The 19341-nt window shown below is 42.5% G+C and overlaps 1 protein-coding gene across 1 annotated transcript in view; it reads right to left on the reverse strand.

The window, feature by feature from the left end:
• Positions 1–19341, reverse strand: part of LOC137248424 (zinc finger protein 208-like) — a 230426-nt gene that overhangs the window by 39047 nt on the left and 172038 nt on the right. The window contains exons 17-18 of the mRNA XM_067779362.1: positions 11398–11559; positions 8159–8389 (exon numbers count right to left, since the gene is read on the reverse strand). Of these exons, the coding sequence (XP_067635463.1) occupies positions 8159–8389; positions 11398–11559 (393 nt within the window). The remainder of the gene's footprint in view (positions 1–8158; positions 8390–11397; positions 11560–19341) is intronic.

The raw sequence follows: 19341 nt of genomic DNA on the forward strand, positions 1-19341 counted from the left end.
AGTACTTTCAAGTAGTCTAATAAAGACCATTTTTGCATTATTGAATAGTGGAGTTATTTAATCAACAGTTTAACGATTCGAACGTTATCAGAAGATTTGGAATAAGCGGAATTTCCCTTAAATTCGTTACAATATGTTTAATTTGTTCCCAAAAAAAAAATGAAACAGGTCTTTGTTAAAACAAATTATTTGCATTCACGTCATATTCAACCAAGGATCTTTCCCTGTACAGTGCTACTGAAGACTTTCGAAGAATGTTTTTCACATTCCTACAAGAACACCAAAATTTTCGTGTTACACCTTATTTATGAAAATACTTCGCTAAAATAATGGCATTCTAAATATACAAACAATTTTAACTCACTGCTGCTGTTTTGCGCTAAAAATCAGACCACTAAGATGAGAGGAATGTTACACTAAAGAATTCTAATTTAGAATATATGAAACAAGCTCTCTTCGGATCAACATCTTCTTGTTTTATGCCGACTGCCGCTAGGCTAGTCTATGCCCTGACATATTTTGGTAAATAATAACTTGGTAACATTAGAAATACATCATGAATTCGACTGTCAAGCGTTTCTGGGGATATTCTGATTAACTTTGTTATTTTAAATTAGAAGGACATATGTTGAATGACCCTCAACCACAAATCAACAAAGCAGATGAACATTTCAATGAAATTTTAGAGATGGAACCACATTTAAGAGTATAACGATCACTTCCAAGTGTGACTGTACAACTTTTCATCGAATCCGAAACCCATTTAAGTTCCGCAAAAGGCAGAAAAGTTAAAAAAAAATAATAATTGACGTACATACATACGTACTATATATGAATAACACAAATTTCTTTTATGTTCGGGTTTTCAATGAAAGTTTCAACTGCAGTTGAAATTGAGGTCACTTTAATTTGGCCGCATCCATTGAATTTTACTGCTCATCACAGTTTAAGTGGCCAAATTGAATTTTGTTTTTTAATAATTTGAGAAAAATTTTAACAACGTGACATCAGGATCCCACTCCCGGGAGAAAAGGTTTTGAAGAGATTTACAAGGTATATTCGAGACAGCTGTCGCCTTGTCCGTCCTGAAATATAAATTAAATAAATTATGAATTAAAAATTGCTTCAAATAAATATTTTCATACATTTAAAGCAACAAGGGTAATCCCCGCATAAAAACTGATATGAATTTTTTTTTTTTATCCGATCCTAAAAGTAGTGTAAACTCGCACTGGTCCTTTATATTCCTTTTTGAATATGCGTTAGGTGGCACTGATATGCTGCAAAAAGCAAATTTCTGTAATGGCTTTCTTATTTGCCACCTTCTGCTATCGTTCGTATCGCTAAACTGCTGAATAAAATAACTCCACTATTCACTAATGCAAAATGGTCTTTAATAAAGTACTTCACAATAACACTTATACTTCGCAACCAATAGCGTGCTTAAATCAAACTGATTGCTCATGCCTCAGCGGGTGTTGCTTTTATACTCCTAGGTTTCCTCGTTCGCATACTTCTAGGCGTTTCATCTTCTAGAATTTACTACTTGTTTACCAGCTATAAACTACAGATGCACGATTATAGCTTCTCGCATAGCCATATACGCGTGTATATGTGAGTGATACTCCCACCGATAATTGCATACTTTTGTGAGTAGCTCAGATATATGCATGTGTTTGTGCGTTTCTCTCCGCTTCTTGTACGTAGATATGTGTAGACATTATGATTGATTTGTTTATGTAGATACAAGTGACTGCTTAGTATCGGCTTAGAGATGATAGTATGCCTTAGTGTTGCTAATATTTGTCACACTGCCCTCCACCTAAGTCTGATTGTCCCTATCAGACAATCTCTCGATCTAAACGCTGCTAGCCTCTCCAAATGAACCACCCTTCTATTTCGTGGTTTCCCAATGGTTTGTATGCGGTAGATGGTATCACTGATCTTCTTCACAACTTTGTACGAGCCTTCCCAACTGCACCGAAATTTGGATGGAAAACCTTTCCGCCGGTGAGGATTGTATAACAGTACCAAATCTCCCTCCAAGAAGCCTTCCGAATTTTTGTTCTCATCGTACCTGTGTTTCATCTTACTACTCATTACCCTGGGCCGTTCCCTCAAAATCTGTTCTTTGGCCAGTGAAGAACTACTTCGCAGAGCTTGATCTTGACGGATTGACTTTGCATCATCAGTATCTTATTGACTTTTCATAACAGTAGTGCACGCTGGCTTGAAACGACCCTTGCATTCTTTCTGGGAAATTCTTTCGTTCGTTTTAGTGCATCCATTAGGGTTTGTCAATGCCAGTGTTTTTCTTGCGGGTACCTTGGGTTTTGATTTGCTTGGCCCATTCATTCCATCAACCTTTGCCCGCTTTACTTTCTTTGACTTTTGTGGTCTCTGTTGAATCTCCTCCACCAGCACTCACTTACTGCTGAACCCTTTCTCCAAACTGAAGTTAAGTGGTATATCCTGGTTCTTATAGCGCATAATCCTTCTCTGCATATCGATCCTGATATCATGGTTAACTAAGAAGTCCACTCCCAATATGACTTCCATCAACAATCTCCGCCACAACGAATTTGTGTAGAACCATGACCTTCCCAATTAACGCTTCACATATCACTTCTCCCTGGACTTGGTTATACTCGCCAGTAACCGTACGTACATAACCTTGCTCCAGGTAATGGCTTTACTCTCCTGTTGGCCAAATCAGACTGGATTAAGGAATGAGAAGCAGTCAGTACACGCTCCTTGCCATCCATATTTCCTTCGACGGTAAGACTGCTCGGGTTTCTTCCAATTTGCGAGATAGATATCACAGGACATTCAAAAGCTGGGGCAAGTTTTAGATCTTCACATCTGACTCGTTCTTACTTATCTCCTCCAGCTTTACGTTTATGACCAGCCAAGTTGGAACTACCAGGACCGGTGCTGCAATGACGTGCAATGTGCCCAGGCTTTCCACACTTAAAACATTTGATTGCATCATTATTCTTCTGTTGCGTTCCTTTTAAAGCTTTCAAAATTGCGTCTACCCACTCTGGCCTTTCTACTTCCACACGTCGTGCTTTGAAAACTGGCTTACACCGAAACGACGCTGTTTCCTGAATCAGAGCATGTGATACCGTTTCTGCGAATGTAAGTTTTGGGTTTGCGTATGTCGCTCGCTTCATTTCGACATCCCGTGTTCCATTAATAAAGCTCTGGATTTTTACCTTTTCGGTGTATTCCACGGGTGCGTCCGCATTCGCTAAATGTGCCAGCCTTTCAACATCCGACGCAAACTCTTGCAATGTTTCACCAGCCCTCTGGAAGCGGTTCAGTAACTCCATTTGGTATATCTGTCTCCTATGCTCGGTTCGGTATCGTCTCTCTAGAGCGCCCGTCAATGCTTCATAACAGTTCCGTTCGCCTTCTGGAATGGTTTGTAAGATCTCAGCTGCAGGCCCTTTCAATGCCATGAACAGTGCAGCAACTCTATCTTCAGCATTCCAGTGGTTCACTGTTGGATGTTTTCTCAAACTGTAGCTTAAATACCTGGAAAGGAACAGAACCATCAAACGTTGGGGATTTCACCTTCAGAGTAGACGTTGAAGTGATTGGACGGTTCAATTGTAACTCCTGAATACGATCTTTAAAAGCATCTATCTCGGCCTCCATTTTATCTTGTCGACCACTGAACCTTTCCTTAAACTGCGTTAGTTTCTCTTCCATACGCGCTTCCAGTTGTGCAAAGATCTGCGATGATACCTGTGCTGAAATTTGTGCCGACATTTCTGATATACGTGCCTCAATTTTAGATGTTATTTCTGACGACATCTCTGAGATACGTGTCTCTTGTGATTCCAGTTGGGATGATATTTGCGACGACATTTCTGAAATACGCGTTTCTTGTGCTTCAATCTTGGATGTTATACGGTTCTCCTGCGAGTCTAGTTGTGTTTCCATCTTGGATGTTATGCGTGTCTCCTGTGATTCCAGTTGGGATGCCATATATGTCTTCTGTTCTGCCAGTTGAAATGACACTGTCGATGTTTGAGCAGATATTGCAGCCAAAATCGTGTTCAAGTCTGTGCTCGTAACTGTCTGCGATGTTTCGTTTTTCTCTTCAATTTTTGTTGCTGTCTCGTCGCCATCAAGATGAAAGACATACTCTTCCAAGTTAATTCCTTCTGCTTCCATTGCCTCCCGTAGTCGTGCCTGAAGTACGAGTTTATTGCCGGTTGTATTCAATCCATGGCTCTCCAACTCCTTCTTCAGTTGCTGGATCTTCAATTCACTCCACTTTGCCATGTCCTTCTTGTACACGACATCTTCGGAATTTATTCAACAATTCCTCTTCTGACATCAATTGTAACGAATTTAGTGAACTCCGCTTATTTTACACCTTCTACTAACGTTCGTATCGCTAAACTGTTGAATAAAACAACTCCTCTATAATGCAAAATGGTCTTCTTCACAATAACACTTATACTTCGCAACCAATAGCGTGCTTAAATCAACCTGATTGCTCATGCCTCAGCTGGTGCTGCTTTTATACTCTTCACTTTCCTCGTTCGCATACTTCTAGGCGTTTCTTCTTCTAGAATTTACTACTTGTTTACCAGCTATAAACTCACCAGCTGTAAACTACAGATGCACGGTTATAGTTTCTCTAATAGCCATATACGCGTGTATATGAGAGTTATACTCCCACTTTTGTGAGTAGCTCAGATATATGCATGTGTTTGTGCGTTTCTCTCCGCTGATTGTACGTATATATGTGTAGACATAATGATTGATTTGTATATGTAGATATAAGTGACTGCTTAGTATCGGCTTAAAGATGATAGTATGCCTTATTGTTGCTAATATTCGTCACAGTATTTATTTTTCTACTCCTATTTTTTCAAAGCGGGAAAAACTTTATCCTCTTCTGACCGTCGAAAATACATCCCTACCGTTTCAGATAGCGTACATCTTCTGTCTTTTTTTATTTACTTCACCTGGTGATTCCACCATGAGCAAAGGCTGCATTCATTTGAAAACATTTTTGTGTTTCATTCAATTACTTCATTCTTTCTTCGAATGAGTCTTTTCTTCCACTACTGAATGAAGACTTTGTTAACTTTTAAGCCTAATTCCTTAACAAGGAATGAATGAATGAAGAAACAGCATTCTTAAATCAATGATTTAAAGTTTCAGCTGATTGCACAGTTTTACAGCTCTGCTATAATTTGAGTAAATCTAAAAACTAAAAACAAAACTGGAAAAATTTTATAAAATGTTGATATATGTATGTATAAAGAGATTATTATTATTAGGCCTGGAAGCACTGTGACGTTTGTGCAGATCTATTGCGTACATACATCATAAAGTTTAAATAAAAAGTACCTACGGCGAAAACTTTTATTAAACACATATTAGTGATATATTTCTCTATTGTTTGGTGGCTGCGGTGCTTCGAGTGGGTTTTTTGGAACAATTATAAGCATGAAGCAATTTGACAAAATTACAAAGAGACACTGTGGGTAATTATTACAATATACATAACCACATTGTTTCACAATTGCCATAGCGACGCATTCGCAGTGAATGTGTACCGGCGTTTCATCCTCCAGCTCCCAGAAACAACAAATTTGAGTATCGGATAGATTTAACTTACATGGTGATATGTTGTTGTTGTAGCGATAAGGACACTCCCCGAAGGCCTAGGGGAGTGTTATTGATGTTGATGGTCCTTCGCCGGATGCAGATCCGGCACGTTCCGGTACCAAGCCCGACCATCTTGGGAACGGTTTGTTATGACCCATGCGACTTTCTAGGCCATCCCGCTCTTCCACCCCCTAGATCCATGAGGAGTTCGGGGTCGGCAGAGCCTCCGTTGCTAATGAAACAGGATTCGTCATGGATAAGTGAGGTTGGCAATTGGGTTGGAGAAGCTATATATTGCGCTGGCAACCCTTGAGAGGGTTGCGCTACACAACCCCTTGAATCCATTTGGTATTTTAGTCGCCTCTTACGACAGGCATACCTACGGCGGGTATATTCTACCCCCTTAACCCGCTGGGGTACTTGGGGGATATCGTAGACCCACAGTGTCCCGTATAGTACCCAGTGAGAGTTCGTAGCAGGGAGGACTACTTAGATTAATGATTTTGGATATTACTTTCGTTGCCGTTGGCCTGTCATTGCCCTGGGCAGTCAATCCAGTGACGTCTGAATTGTTTTGTTTCCCAGTTACTTATGGCTTCCCTGGTGTGTGCTTTTGAGAGTTCACAGAAGGGTTGTGGACCATAGAATGCTGCTATAGCGCCCTGCTTTTCTAGCTTATCTGCATGTTCATTACCTTCATGTCCCTGATGTCCGGGAACCCATCCTAACAAAACCTTGTTTTTGGCTGCCTGGTCATTAAGGATTTAAGTGCAGTCATTCACCAGCTTAGATGTAACTGTGTAGGATTGTAAGGAATGTAAGGCCGCCTGGCTGTCCGATATAATGTTTGTAAACTTTGAAATTTTTCTCTAATATCAATAACAAAATTTCTCTAATATCAATAACAAAACAATTGTATAAAGCAATATGAGCATGCTCGCTACCCCCAGCGGGTAAGGGGGTCAGAATATACCCGCGGTAGGTATGCCTGTCGTAAGAGGCGACTAAAATACCAGATTCAAGGGGTGTGTAGCGCAACCCTTCAGGTTGCCAGCGCAATATATAGCTTCTCCAAACCCAATTGTCAACCTCACCTGTCCGGGGCGAATCCTGTTTCACTAACAGACGAGGCTCTGGCGACCCCAAGCTCCTCATGGAACTTGGGGGTGGGGAGGGAGGGGATGGCCTGAAGGTTTAATGTGGCCACATAAATCGTTCCCGAGATGGTCGGGCTAGCACCTTAATGGTGCTGTGGTACCGGAGCGTACCGGATCTGTATCCGGCAAAGGACCATCACACCGATAACACTCCCCAAAGCCTTCGGGGAGCAACCTTATCGCTACAACAACAACAACAACAACAACAGCATGCTCGCTAATTAAATACCGATGATAGAATTGATATAATAGTGAACAGCGGAAGTACTGTTAATATGTATAAAGAGAGTCACGATTTGGTAATGTAGTCAATTTAAAATCGTTTTTTCCCTTTTATAAGTTCCGTTTAAAGGTTGACCGCAAATTTCAGTACAAGAGTGCGCAATCTTGCAATCTGTTTTTGAGTAGCTCCCTGTGAAGCTAAAGTCTTGAAGGTTGGAACATACTTCAGAACCCGATGATAACGCGACGCAAGGAAAAGAAATTTCACTTGGTGACGCAGGAAATTAAGGAATTTTAAAATCTCCAATTTTGAATATTTTGTGGTCAAGTTATAAGTCAATTCCCGGTGAGCCAGGGACTTGAAATTTCGAACATAGTTTAAAGTTTTATTGAACTTAAATACTTGAGATGTACATATTTTTCAGGCAGTGATTGAACATGCTACATTACTCGGGGTTTTTTTTTTTTGCTAATGCTCCGACTCTGAACATAAACAGAGCATAGAGCAGAGGCGTATCATAAAAAGCGATGGCATTTCTTATACTCTGATTCGAGCTAGAAAAAATTATATATGCGTTTGTAACACTTCAACCATCGTAGGCGTGTGGGTTCAAATCCCACTCCCGGGAGAAAAGGCTTTGAAGAGATTTACAAGCTACAATCGAAACAGCTGTCGACTTGTCCGTCCTGATGTCACGTTGTTTAAAATTATTAAATAAATTATAAAATTAAAGTTTGCTTGAAATAAATGTTTTCATACATTTAAAGCAATAAGGGTAATCCCCGCTTAAACTCATGCAAAATTATAAAACTTTCACACAATGGTTGTGCACCAAAACGACAAATATTCATCTAGAAAAAGCTTAACCGGAACATTGCGAGCATAAAAATTTAATTTTTGTGCACTTAACTAAAAATCGATTTAACTATAAATTCGTACCAGTATATCGCACAGCAAGTAGTTATTCAGTATATGTAAATATTTGGTATTTTTGGAAGGGAGAATAAAACATAAAGTTCTTCACTCTATTTTTGTCCGATATCTAATAATACGCTCGCAAAAGCGGTCATATTTGAAACTGTTTGACTACCACTACATTGCGGTGATCAAATATTCTGTTAATGCCACATTATTTTCTTACCCTCCAAGTTTTGCCTCCAATATTTGCTGCTTTAATTTAGCCTCTTCTTCCTTTAAAGCTGTCATATTTCGTTCACGAGTCTCCGGATCTTCGTTTTTATGAGACGTTAAGTGTAATCGTAGCTCCGAAGCTACAGGAAACGCCAATGGACAAAACTTGCATCTATAAATATTTACACCCAGATGTATATGAGTGCGCATATGGGTGTGTACATATGAGACGCGAGCAAAGCTATTTTAAAGACAGAATGAAAAGTTATAATAATGACGATGTTTTTAATACTACATTTACACTAGCTCCAAATACGTACCAAAAATGAGTTGATGTTACCCTCTTTATCACTAAAATCAAAATCCCGATAATCAGTATACCCAACACGAAATCCCTATTCCCTGTCTGAAATACATTCACATTCACACAGAAAATTGGAAACTTTGATGGAGGCGACTAAATACCCAAATGAAGACGACTAAATAACCAAATGATTCCAACCTAATTATAAACCTCACTTACCCGTGGCGAATCGTCTTTCTTTAGCAGGCGAGGCCCTTGCGACCCCAAGTTCTTCATGGAACTCGGGGATGGGGCGGGATGGCCCACAAGGTGTAATGTGGTCATATTAAATCTTTCCCGAGATGGTCGGCCTTGTATCTTAATGGTACTTGTCATCGGAACGTACCGGGTCTATATCCGGAAAGGACCATCAACATCGATTACAATCGCAAAACCCTTCGAGAAGTGTCGCTACAACACCATGATAGTGTGTAGTCTGTGCGCTCGGTAAAGGAGCGGTCTGCCAACTCGGAAACAGCACTAATGTTGGGACGGAAGCGATACATGGAGTTTAGGAGAACCCTCTCACAATACCGGACAGCATTAAGAATTATGCAGCGCTTGACTGCAGTGATCGACCCAACCGACCGCGAAATCGAGCGTGGAAGAATGTCGAAGACAGTTCACTCACAGACTTTGCTATAAGCAATTCTCAACTTTGCAGCCTGATTTTAAGAGACAGAAGAGGAAGGGTAAACAGGAACCACACCTCCAAATCTGCAAAGCAGAGCGAAGCGGGAAGTCTAAGTACTTAAATACCACATACCTAAAAAGCTGCAATGCATAAATAGGAGGGCTGGCAATAAAGGTAAAGACGAAAATACTAGTTAGCTAACGGGTGATGCAGCTTAATCGGGATCCAACGCTGAGACATCGATTATCACCGAGAAGAAGATGAATGAAGGTGGTGAATACAGCACTGATACTGGCACTGAGCACTATACCAAAGGCCCATGTTTGAATATCACGTGTGGTGAAGTCGGAGGATACGCTAAATATGTTGCAGCGTCAAAACCCGAATATATCAATACCTGAAACTAGCGACAAATGACGAAGGCCTGCTTATGCTTGTCTGGTTCAAACGGTTGTGTTGGCAGATGCCGGATATCGTCATAGTGCTTATGGAGATGTTCCCTTAACCCCCGTGGAGGCGGGGCTAGATCAAGCAGTCGTTTGCTAGGATGTCTTGGTTTGTGGCAATTTAACAAAAACTGCCGGTTTAGCATTTCGTTGTGCTCTTTAATGTTGAGCTCTTTCGCCTCACTATACAGGTGGTGTTCGGGGGTCATAAGAAGACACCCGGTGGCAGTTCTGATAGCAGCATTTTGACAGGCATGCAGCCTTTTCCAGTGTGTGTTTTTAAGAACAGGCGACCAAACTGGTGACGCGCAGCTCATGAGCGGCCGGCCAATTGCTTTGTACGTGGTTACCAAAGTTTCATTATCCTTTCCCCAGGTGCTGCCGGTAAGCGACTTGAGGATTTTTTAGCGGCTTTGTAGTTTAGATACAATTTCGGTGGCATGCGTCTTGAAGGTCAGTGTATTATCGAACGTTATTCCTAAGATCTTTGGGTGACTGACAGTCGGTAGTGAGACAATAGTCTCACATGTACAAATTTATTAATAAACTTTGAAACTATCGACGTGAACTACAAATATTTACGACATCTGTTCCTTCCACGTCGTAAACAGGGTGGCCGCGGAGTTTGTCGGTGATAATGCCAGGTTGCGCGAGGTGAAGAAACTATAACTATCGGGGAGATAGCTGTTTACTTTAGAAAGTAATTCATCAATTTAGGGGCCAGGTCATGTTGCCATAAGCGTGCAGTCGTCAGCATAGGAAATGATCGTAACTCCTTTTGATGGGGGAGGGAGTTTTGACATGTAGAAATTAAATAGAAGCTGAGAAAGGACACCACCCTGTGGTACCCCCTGTTTGATTTTCCTAGGCTTTGAGATTTCGCTCCTAAATTGAACCGACGCTTGCCGACCATTCAGATAATTTGCGGTCCATATTTTTAGACAAGGGGGGAAGGTGTGAGCCTTCTATATCTTGCAGTAGCGTGCCGTGGTTGACTGTGTCAGAAGCTTTTGACAGGTCAAGTGCCACGAGCAATGTCCTATGATGGAGTCTTTCCTGATTTAGTCCGTAATTAATCTGGGTGTTTACGGCATTTAGCGCGGTGGTGGTGCTGTGCATTTTGCGGAAGCCATGTTGGTGCGTGGCTAGGGGAAGATTTGCCGTGAAATGAGGGAGCAAAACGGTTTCCAATGTCTTCGCTACTGGCGAAAGGAGTGATATCGGTCGACATGACTCGCCTTCGTTATTAAAAGGGTAAAAGAGAGCAGGGCTCGACTGTTTATACTCGTTGCGGGAGAGGAGCCAAAAGACGCGCATTGACCTCGACAACAATATTCTGAAGGCAGAAAAGAATGAGATATTTGCAGTTAAAGGTGGCTATTTTCATATGGTTTTTGTAATATTGTTGTACACAGAAAACAATTGTTTGTACAAAGGGGTTTTGCACCGAAGGCAGCCTATATATAAAATAATTTGAAACTCACCCCCCGGAGATACATACATATATATACTTGCACAATTCCTCATATGACAGGTAATTTTATTTATTTATATAACATTTTGTGGACTTTGTGGTTGCGAGTTTATGACATTGCCCAATAAATGTGCGCAGTTTTCGTGTTGGGGTTGATGATTTTAGGTTTTTTTAGCTGGGAATTTTGTGTTTGGGGATTTAGTGTTAGTCCCCCTTTTCAAAGCTTTTACATTGGCGTCATTCGCATTTTCTTTCACCTTTCGCACTCGACTGCCAGGACATCAATGCATCGCAAGAAAATGCACTAGCTTACGCTTTTGGTCCAGTGTAAATGTTACATAAGAAAACTTACCGCTTTTCACAAATATCACATTTATAAGGCTTTTCGCCGCTATGAAGCCGTTTATGATGCCTTAAATAACTTTTTTGACTAAAACATTTACCACAAATATCGCACTCGAGTTCGTTGCCTTGATGTTTAAGTTGTTTGCCATCTTCAAGATTTTCTTTGCATCTGAATAAATAAAAAAACACAGTTAATCAAAGAAGCGAAGTTGTTTTAAGATATAAGAATAGGTTAGATGCATATTATCATGATAGAGTTTATTAAAATATGACGTCCAATATAAAAAAATAAAAATAAATATAAGGCGCCATAACCTCGGAAGAGATTTTAGGCCGAGCTTCCTTTTCCTACAAATTGGCGTGACAGGACCTACTTGTGTTATGCCCATTCCGAACGGCTTCTGCAAAGCAGATGAATATTCACCGAGAGCTTTTCATGGCAGAAATGCTCTCGGAGTGCTGGCCAAACATTGCCGATGGCGACCCCGCTCAGAAAAAAAATTTCTTCTAATTGAAAAAGCTTTTTTCTAAAATTTTGATGTTTTTCCCGGGATGTGAACCCAAGATCTTCGGTGTGGATGGCGGAGCACGCTACCATCACACCACGGCGACCAATAACGTCAATTCATAATTAGTTACTATATAATATATAATTTTCTTGTAGCCATTAGTTCATAAATTAATGAGCAACATGAAATATCACCTGGTGTTGCAACCCCCAGCGGGTTAGGGGGTTAGAATATATAAGAGGCGACTAAAATACCAGATTCAAGCGAAACCTTTTCAGCTTGCCAGCGCAATGCATAGCTTCTCCAGACCGAGGCCCTGGCGACCCCGAACTCCTCATGGATCTAGGGGTTGGAGGGCGGGATGGCCTAGAAGGTTGTTGTTGTTGTAGCAGTGCTTCGCCCCATCCAATAGGTGCGACCGATCACAAATTGTCATCGCTCTCCAAAGTGTTCGAAAAGCTGTTGTCTGAGCAAATACTTGAGCATATTGGTAAACGGCAACTGCTGTCCCCGTTTCAGTCAGGCTTTAGAGCAAAACATAGCTGCTCCACTGCCGTATTAAAAATACTGGATGCCATTAGAATTTCTTTTGACAAAAACCAACTGACACTTTTGTGTCTCTTAGATTTTTCTAAAGCTTTGGACTCGGTAAACAATGACTTACTCTGCATGAAGCTAACAAGTTATTTTGGTTTTGGTGTTTCCGCAACGCATCCTATGCGGAGTTATTTAGGGGGTAGAACTCAACGTGTCAAAACTGGCTCACAATTGTTTAGCCTTAAACCACTGCTGACTGGTGTCCTACAGGGATCTATTCTAGGTCCTTTATTGTTTAGTCTTTTCATAAATGATATCTTCTATATCTGTCAGCATGCCAATATGCACGCTTACGCTGATGACATTCAATTATATCTATCTGGAAGGTATGAGGATACCAACCATCTTTGTGAAAGGTTCAATAATGACCTAGCATCCATTTCGGGTTGGGCCTCGAGAAATTATTTGTGCCTTAATACTGATAAGCCTTACATCCTCCCGATATCTAAAAAAGCTATACCTTTCTCTAATATTCCCCCTTTATATATTGCTGGTAACGTCCTAAAACTGGTGCCAAAAGTGACCAATCTTGGGTTTATCATCAACATCAGCTTGACACGCGATGATCATGTAAACTGTATTGTCTGCAAAGTGTACTATATATTAAGGAACCTTCGAACGTCAGCAGCGTTTACCCCTCTCCATGTTAGGAGAAAACTTGCAATACAGCTAATTTTGCCGGTTATATGCTACCCCGAACTGGTATACAGCAAGCTCAGCTCGCGTTCTGCCCATAAGATTGATGTAGCTTTCGACCACGTTACGCGCTATGTATTCGGGTTAGACAAATTTGACCATATTTCGAATTGGAGAACACGATTACTAGGGTGTGAAATAGCTGACTATCTGAAGGCCAGAAATTGTATTTTTCTCTGCAGGCTTATAACATGTAAGGAACCTAGGTATCTTTATGATAAGCTAATTTTCCCCGGTCATCTCGGACTCATGATCTGATTGTACCAATCTTATCTTTGTCAATGCCATTCGTACTTGGAACTCGATACCAATGTCCATTCGCAGTAGTATTACTAAAAGCAATTTTAAGGCAGCTTTATACGCTTACTACCGATGAAATACATGAATACTCTCAAGTTGATTTGTTCACAAGTTTCGCTATCTAAATAATGTTATCTGTGATTATTGACTTCATGATATAGAAAATATCTGTATTTTTTTTCTTTTGTTATGATCATACCTAGATTTAAGAATTATATGTATTTTTGCTGTCCATAATATGGAGGTCCTGAGGGCAGTATACTATACTGTTGTACTATAAGAGATCAAAGATCTCATTGTACTAATGTGACTTATCAATAAAATGAAATGAAATGAAAAATGAAAATATCCTCTAACGAGAGTCCAAGGAAACTTGCTGTTTCAACAGGGGTGGACCATAATGAGAGGGGTGTTAGAGGCGTTGGTTCCACATTACAATTGAAGAGATGGTTGGTGTCAAGTGAGGACACATTGCAAGCAGGGCATACATTTTGTATGTCGGGGTTGATTCTGGATAGGTAAGAGTTTAACCTGTTACAGTATCCAGATCGAAGTTGAGCTCGAGTGACTCACGTTTCCCTGGGGAGTGTGCGTTCCTCTTCTGCAAGTTTTGGGTATTGTTCTTTGAGTACTGGATTCACCGGGCAATTCCCGGCACAAAGGTCCGACGCCTGTTTGTGGAGTTCACCAAAGACCTGATTGTGTTTTTTGGCTTCATACGGCTGGGTTCTCAGGTGCCGTATTTCCTCAAAATGCTTACGGAGATGACTCCTTAGGCCCCTAGGCGGTGTTGGCTCATCAATCAGATGTCTGTTTGGATGCCCAGGTTTCTGGGTATTCAACAGGAACTGTTTGGTTAGCATCTCATTTCTCTTCCTGATGGGCAGTATTCTCGCCTCATTATGTAGATGGTTTTCTGGGGACATAAGAAGACAGCCCGTGGCGATTCTGAGAGAAGTATTTTGGCAGGCCTGTAGCTTCTTCCAGTGGGTAATTTTTAGGCTTTGCGACCATATGGGTGACGCGTAGCACGTAAACTGCTGGCCAATTGCTTTGTATGTGGTAATGAGCGTTTCTTTATCTTTTCCCCAGGTACTGCCAGCAAAGGATTTTAGGATTTTATTACGGCTCTGGATTTTCGGAACAATTGCGGCTGCGTGCTCACCAAAATGTAGATCCTGATCAAACGTCACATCCAAGATTTTGGGGTGTATGACAGTCGTAGCGTAGTGCCATCGACGTGGATGTTCAAAATGGTCGACATTTGGGACGTCCGTGTTGTAAATAAGGTCGCGGAAGATTTAGTCGGTGATAATGCCAGGTTTCGCGAGGCGAAAAAACTGGAGAGATCAGGGAGGTAGCCGTTTATTCTGTTGCAGAGCTCATCGATCTGTGGGCCTGGGCCTGTGGCCATTATTGTGCAGTCATCGGCGTATGAAACGATAGTGAGTCCTTCTGGTGGTGAAGGTAGCTTAGATATGTAGAAATTAAACAAAATTGGGGATAGGACACCACCCTGTGGCACCCCTTTTTTAATTCTTCTTGGTTTTGATGTTTCGTTTCTAAATTGCACCGATGCCTGCCGACCACCCAGATAATTTGCGGTCCACCTTTTAAGACATGGGGGAAGGGTAGACCCTTCCAGGTCTTGCAGTAACGTGCCATGGTTGACCGTATCAAAAGCTTTTGATAGGTCTAGCGCTACGAGTACTGTTCTATGGTGGGGGTTTTGACTTAAACCGCAATTTATCTGGGTGCTGATGGCATTTAGCGCGGTGGTGGTGCTATGGAGTTTTCTGAAGCCATGCAGATGACAGGCTAGCTGCAAATTTGCTTGGAAGTAGGGGAGCAAAATGGCTTCAAGCGTCTTTGCTACTGGCGATAGGAGAGATATCGGACGATACGACTCTCCTATGTTAGCTGGTTTCCCAGGATTTAGTAGCGGGACCACCTTGGCCATTTTCCATTTTTCGGGTATGACAAAGGTGGAAAGAGACAGGTTGAAGACACGTGCTAAGTATTTGAAACCCTTTTTCCCTAGGCTTTTAAGCATCGGCATGGCTATGCCGTCTGGGCCCACTGCTTTTGATGGTTTAGCGTGACCAATGGCATCTTCAACCTCTCTGGCGAATTTATGTTTATGTGCGTGTCTGTTGGCCCTCCGTCTATCTTTGTCGACCGTAGAATGCATTACATATTGAAGTATCGCCAAGGCGATGGAAACTTTGTCATTGTGCTTAGACGGATTCGATAGGGAATTTACGGTGGACCAAAGTTTACCCACACCGGCAGAGAGGTTACAACCTCTTAGATGCTCCTCCCATTTCGCCCGCTTGTGTTCATCCACAAGCAATCTGATGCTTTGGTTTATATCCCTTATTTGGGGGTCGCCTGGGTCGAGCTGTCTTATAAGGTCACGTCCTCTCGCTAAATTTGCGGCCTCCGCCGGGAAGTGGGGCCGAATTTCGGAAATTCTACCGGCGGGAATGAAACGTGCCGAGGCGGATTGAATGACCTTGCGGAAAGCACGCTCCCCTTGGCGGCCATCAGTCTGGATAGGGAGGGCAGCAAAGAGGTTGTCTGTAAAAGATTTCTATTCGTCCCACTTTCCTTTTTTAAAGTTTATGAAAAGGCGTTTTTCTGTAACCATGAAGTCGGCGGTACGCTCAAACGAAATAAGTATAGGCAGGTGGTCGGATGCCAATGTTACCATCGGCTGCCAGTTGACGCAGTTTACGAGTTCTGCGGTCACGATTGAGATATCCGGCGAACTGTGACAGTTTCCTACCATACGTGTGGGGGCGTCTCCGTTTATTGTGCAGAACGTCGTTTCTTCTATTTGATCCGCCAACATCTCACTGTCCGCCCGGAAGTTTGAATGCCATAGATCGTGATGGGCATTAAAGTCGCCTAAGATAATGCGATTGTTGACAGTGAGTAAGGTGCTAACATTAGGGCGGTATCCACTGGGGAAGCAGGTGGCAAGAGGGATGTAGATGTTGATGATTTCTAGGTTTGCATCGCCTGACCGGACAGATAGGCCTTGACGTTATAAGACATTGTCCCTGCGGTCGATGCCAGGATCAAATATATGATATTACACAGAGTGGTGTATGATAAACGCGAGGCCGCCTCCATTTCCGCTCATGCGATCTTTTCTGTGGACATTATACCCAGAACAGGTTTGCAGTGCAGATCTTGCTGTGAGTTTAGTCTCTTGAACCGCAGCAATGCGGATGTTGTGCCGCTTCATGAAATCGACTATCTCCGTGATCTTCCCAGTTAGTCCATTCCAGTTTAACTGCAGAATTCTGAAGTGCATAGGGAGAGACGTCGCCACTCTGGGAGTAAGTGACGGGTCACTACGCCTGGGTTGAGGAAGGCCAGGACGCAACTGCTGTTGTGGCCCTGGGACTGGGCGTCCTTGTGCAAGCATTGGGGTACCCGGTAGATTGGGGTTTTCGACCTGGCAACATGGCGCAATGAAACCCGTCGGGGGGGTTGCCGTCGCGGAGACCAGAACATCTAGGAAAGTGGCACCGCCCAAGGCAGGAGCTGCATTGGGCGGATGTCGCAAACATATATATTCTGTGCTGGCAAACGGTGCAAACGGGGTTAGGGACTAAGAGTCTGTTTCCCTGACCTACACGATTGCTGCCGGAAAAGAGGGGGGAGAAGACGGGGGCAGGGGCTGATGCTCAGCATTGCTACCGACTCTACTACGGAGATAGTAGCAGCTGGGCTGCTTAAAGGTAGTGGGGGGCGCTAAGGCGTCGACGCCTTTGGACGTGAAAGGCAAGGAGCCACAAAAGATTTATAAAAGTTACGTGGACGTCGGGTTTTGGGATCAAGCCCAGAACAACCTGTCCGATGCAACCATCCCTTACACGAGACACACTGAAGAGAGTATAAAAAAAAAAAAAAAATGTAAGGCGCGATAACCTCCGAAGAGATCTAAGGCCGAGCTTCTCTTCCAATTTGCGTCGTGCTCCTCTTGATTTTCCCTACAAATTGGCCGGACGGGACCTACATGTTTTATGCCGACTCCGAACGGCATCTGCAAGGCAGATGAGTTTTCACTGAGAGCTTTTCATGGCAGAAATACACCCGGAGCGCTTGCCAAACACTGCCGCTTAGAAAAATTTTCTTCTAATTGAAAAACCTTATTTCTAAAATTTTGATGTTGCTTTGCCCGGGAGTTGAACCCGATGCATACGGTGTGATAGGCGGAGCAGAGAGAAGAGAGTATGGCCGTCCTAAAAAGATTCTTTTCCGGCAGATGCAGCAAAACCATTTCTCAGGACCGGGGTCAGGAGACGGACCCGGATTGGATTCGATACCTTCCCGGAGCAAGAGAATATGGTGCAGTCCCGCTGCAAGGAGCTGCTGGGAGGATGACAATTTGTGGGAGGGACGCAACAAATTAAATGGGGTTACACTGAAATGACAGTCCTTGGTCGGGAAAAATCCCGTCGCTCCGGTACATAGAACCGACTGCCTTGGGAAGCCCAACTTTGTCGTTGTGTTTGGTAGGATTAGACAAGGATTTGACGGTTGACCACAATTTACCAACACCCGCAGAGAGGTTGCAGTTCTTTAGATACTCCTCCCATTTGGTACGTTTATGTTCGTTTACCAGTCGCATGATATCCAAATTAAGGCTCCTAATAAGGGGGTCTGAGGTGTCTCGCAAGGTCACGCTCTCTTGCTAAATGATTTCAGGTATTCTACCTGGCGGGATGAAGCGTGTTGAAGCTGAAGCGATGACCTTGCGGAACGCACGCTCGCCCTGGGAAGAGCAGCAAAAGATTGGTTTGTGAAGGTTGTGTAATCTTCCCAGTTGGCTTTTTTAAAATTAATGAAAGTCCGCTTTTCAGAGGTGATAGAATTGGCAGGTCGCTCAATTGAAAGGAGTATGTGCAGGTGATCAGAAGCTAGAGTAAGGATCGGTTGCCATTCAACGCAATTTATGAGCCCTGCGCTGACGATTGAGATGTCAAGTGAGCTGTGGCAATTACCTGCAATTTTGGTGTGGGCATCGCAGTTTATCGTGCAGAAAGTTGTATTTTTTATTTGTTCTGCTAACTGCCTGCCTCTGCTGTCGGCTGGCAAGCTGGAATGCCAGAGATCGTGGTGAGCGTTGAAATCGCCAAGGATAAGACGGTTTTCGCCACAGAGCAGCGTACTGATATCAGGGTGATAGCCACTTGGGACTGCAGGTGGCAGGGGGAATGTAGATGTTAATTATTTCAAGGTCAACATCGCCTGACCGGATGGTTATGCCTTAACTTTCCAGGTATTAGCCCTGCGGCTGATGTTAGGTTGAAATAGACTATATTGCACGGAGGGATGAAGGCAAGGCCACCACCATATCTCCTTGTGCGATATTGCCTATGAATGTTGTAGCCATCGCAAGTTCGGAGATCCGATCTGGCAGTTAGCTTTGTTTCTTGAATTGCGGCAATACAGATATTATTTTTATTCATGTAGTCAGATATTTCTGCGATCTTGCCAGTTAAACCATTTATACTAATTTCACACAGACGGCTTATTGAATAATAAAGGCAATTTTCTACATTAAGACGCTTATTGAGCTCAATCTTCCCTACAAAATTCGAATCTATTATTATTTCATTAGTAGCTAATCGAATGCCTAATGAAGTCAAAAGCACAATGCAACTCTGTTGGCAGCGTTCCGCTTCCGTTTCTTAGTTTTCAAAGCAAATGTCATTGTCTGCATGGCGGAACGATACAAGGTGGCCGCATCGAACAGCTGATTATATATAACCTTTTTTATTTGATTTGATACATCAACTACCGGCGCAGTACGATTTTGACATTTGTCCATC

The sequence above is a fragment of the Eurosta solidaginis genome, chromosome 4 (assembly GCF_040869045.1).
Source record: "Eurosta solidaginis isolate ZX-2024a chromosome 4, ASM4086904v1, whole genome shotgun sequence".
NCBI lineage: Eukaryota > Metazoa > Arthropoda > Insecta > Diptera > Tephritidae > Eurosta > Eurosta solidaginis.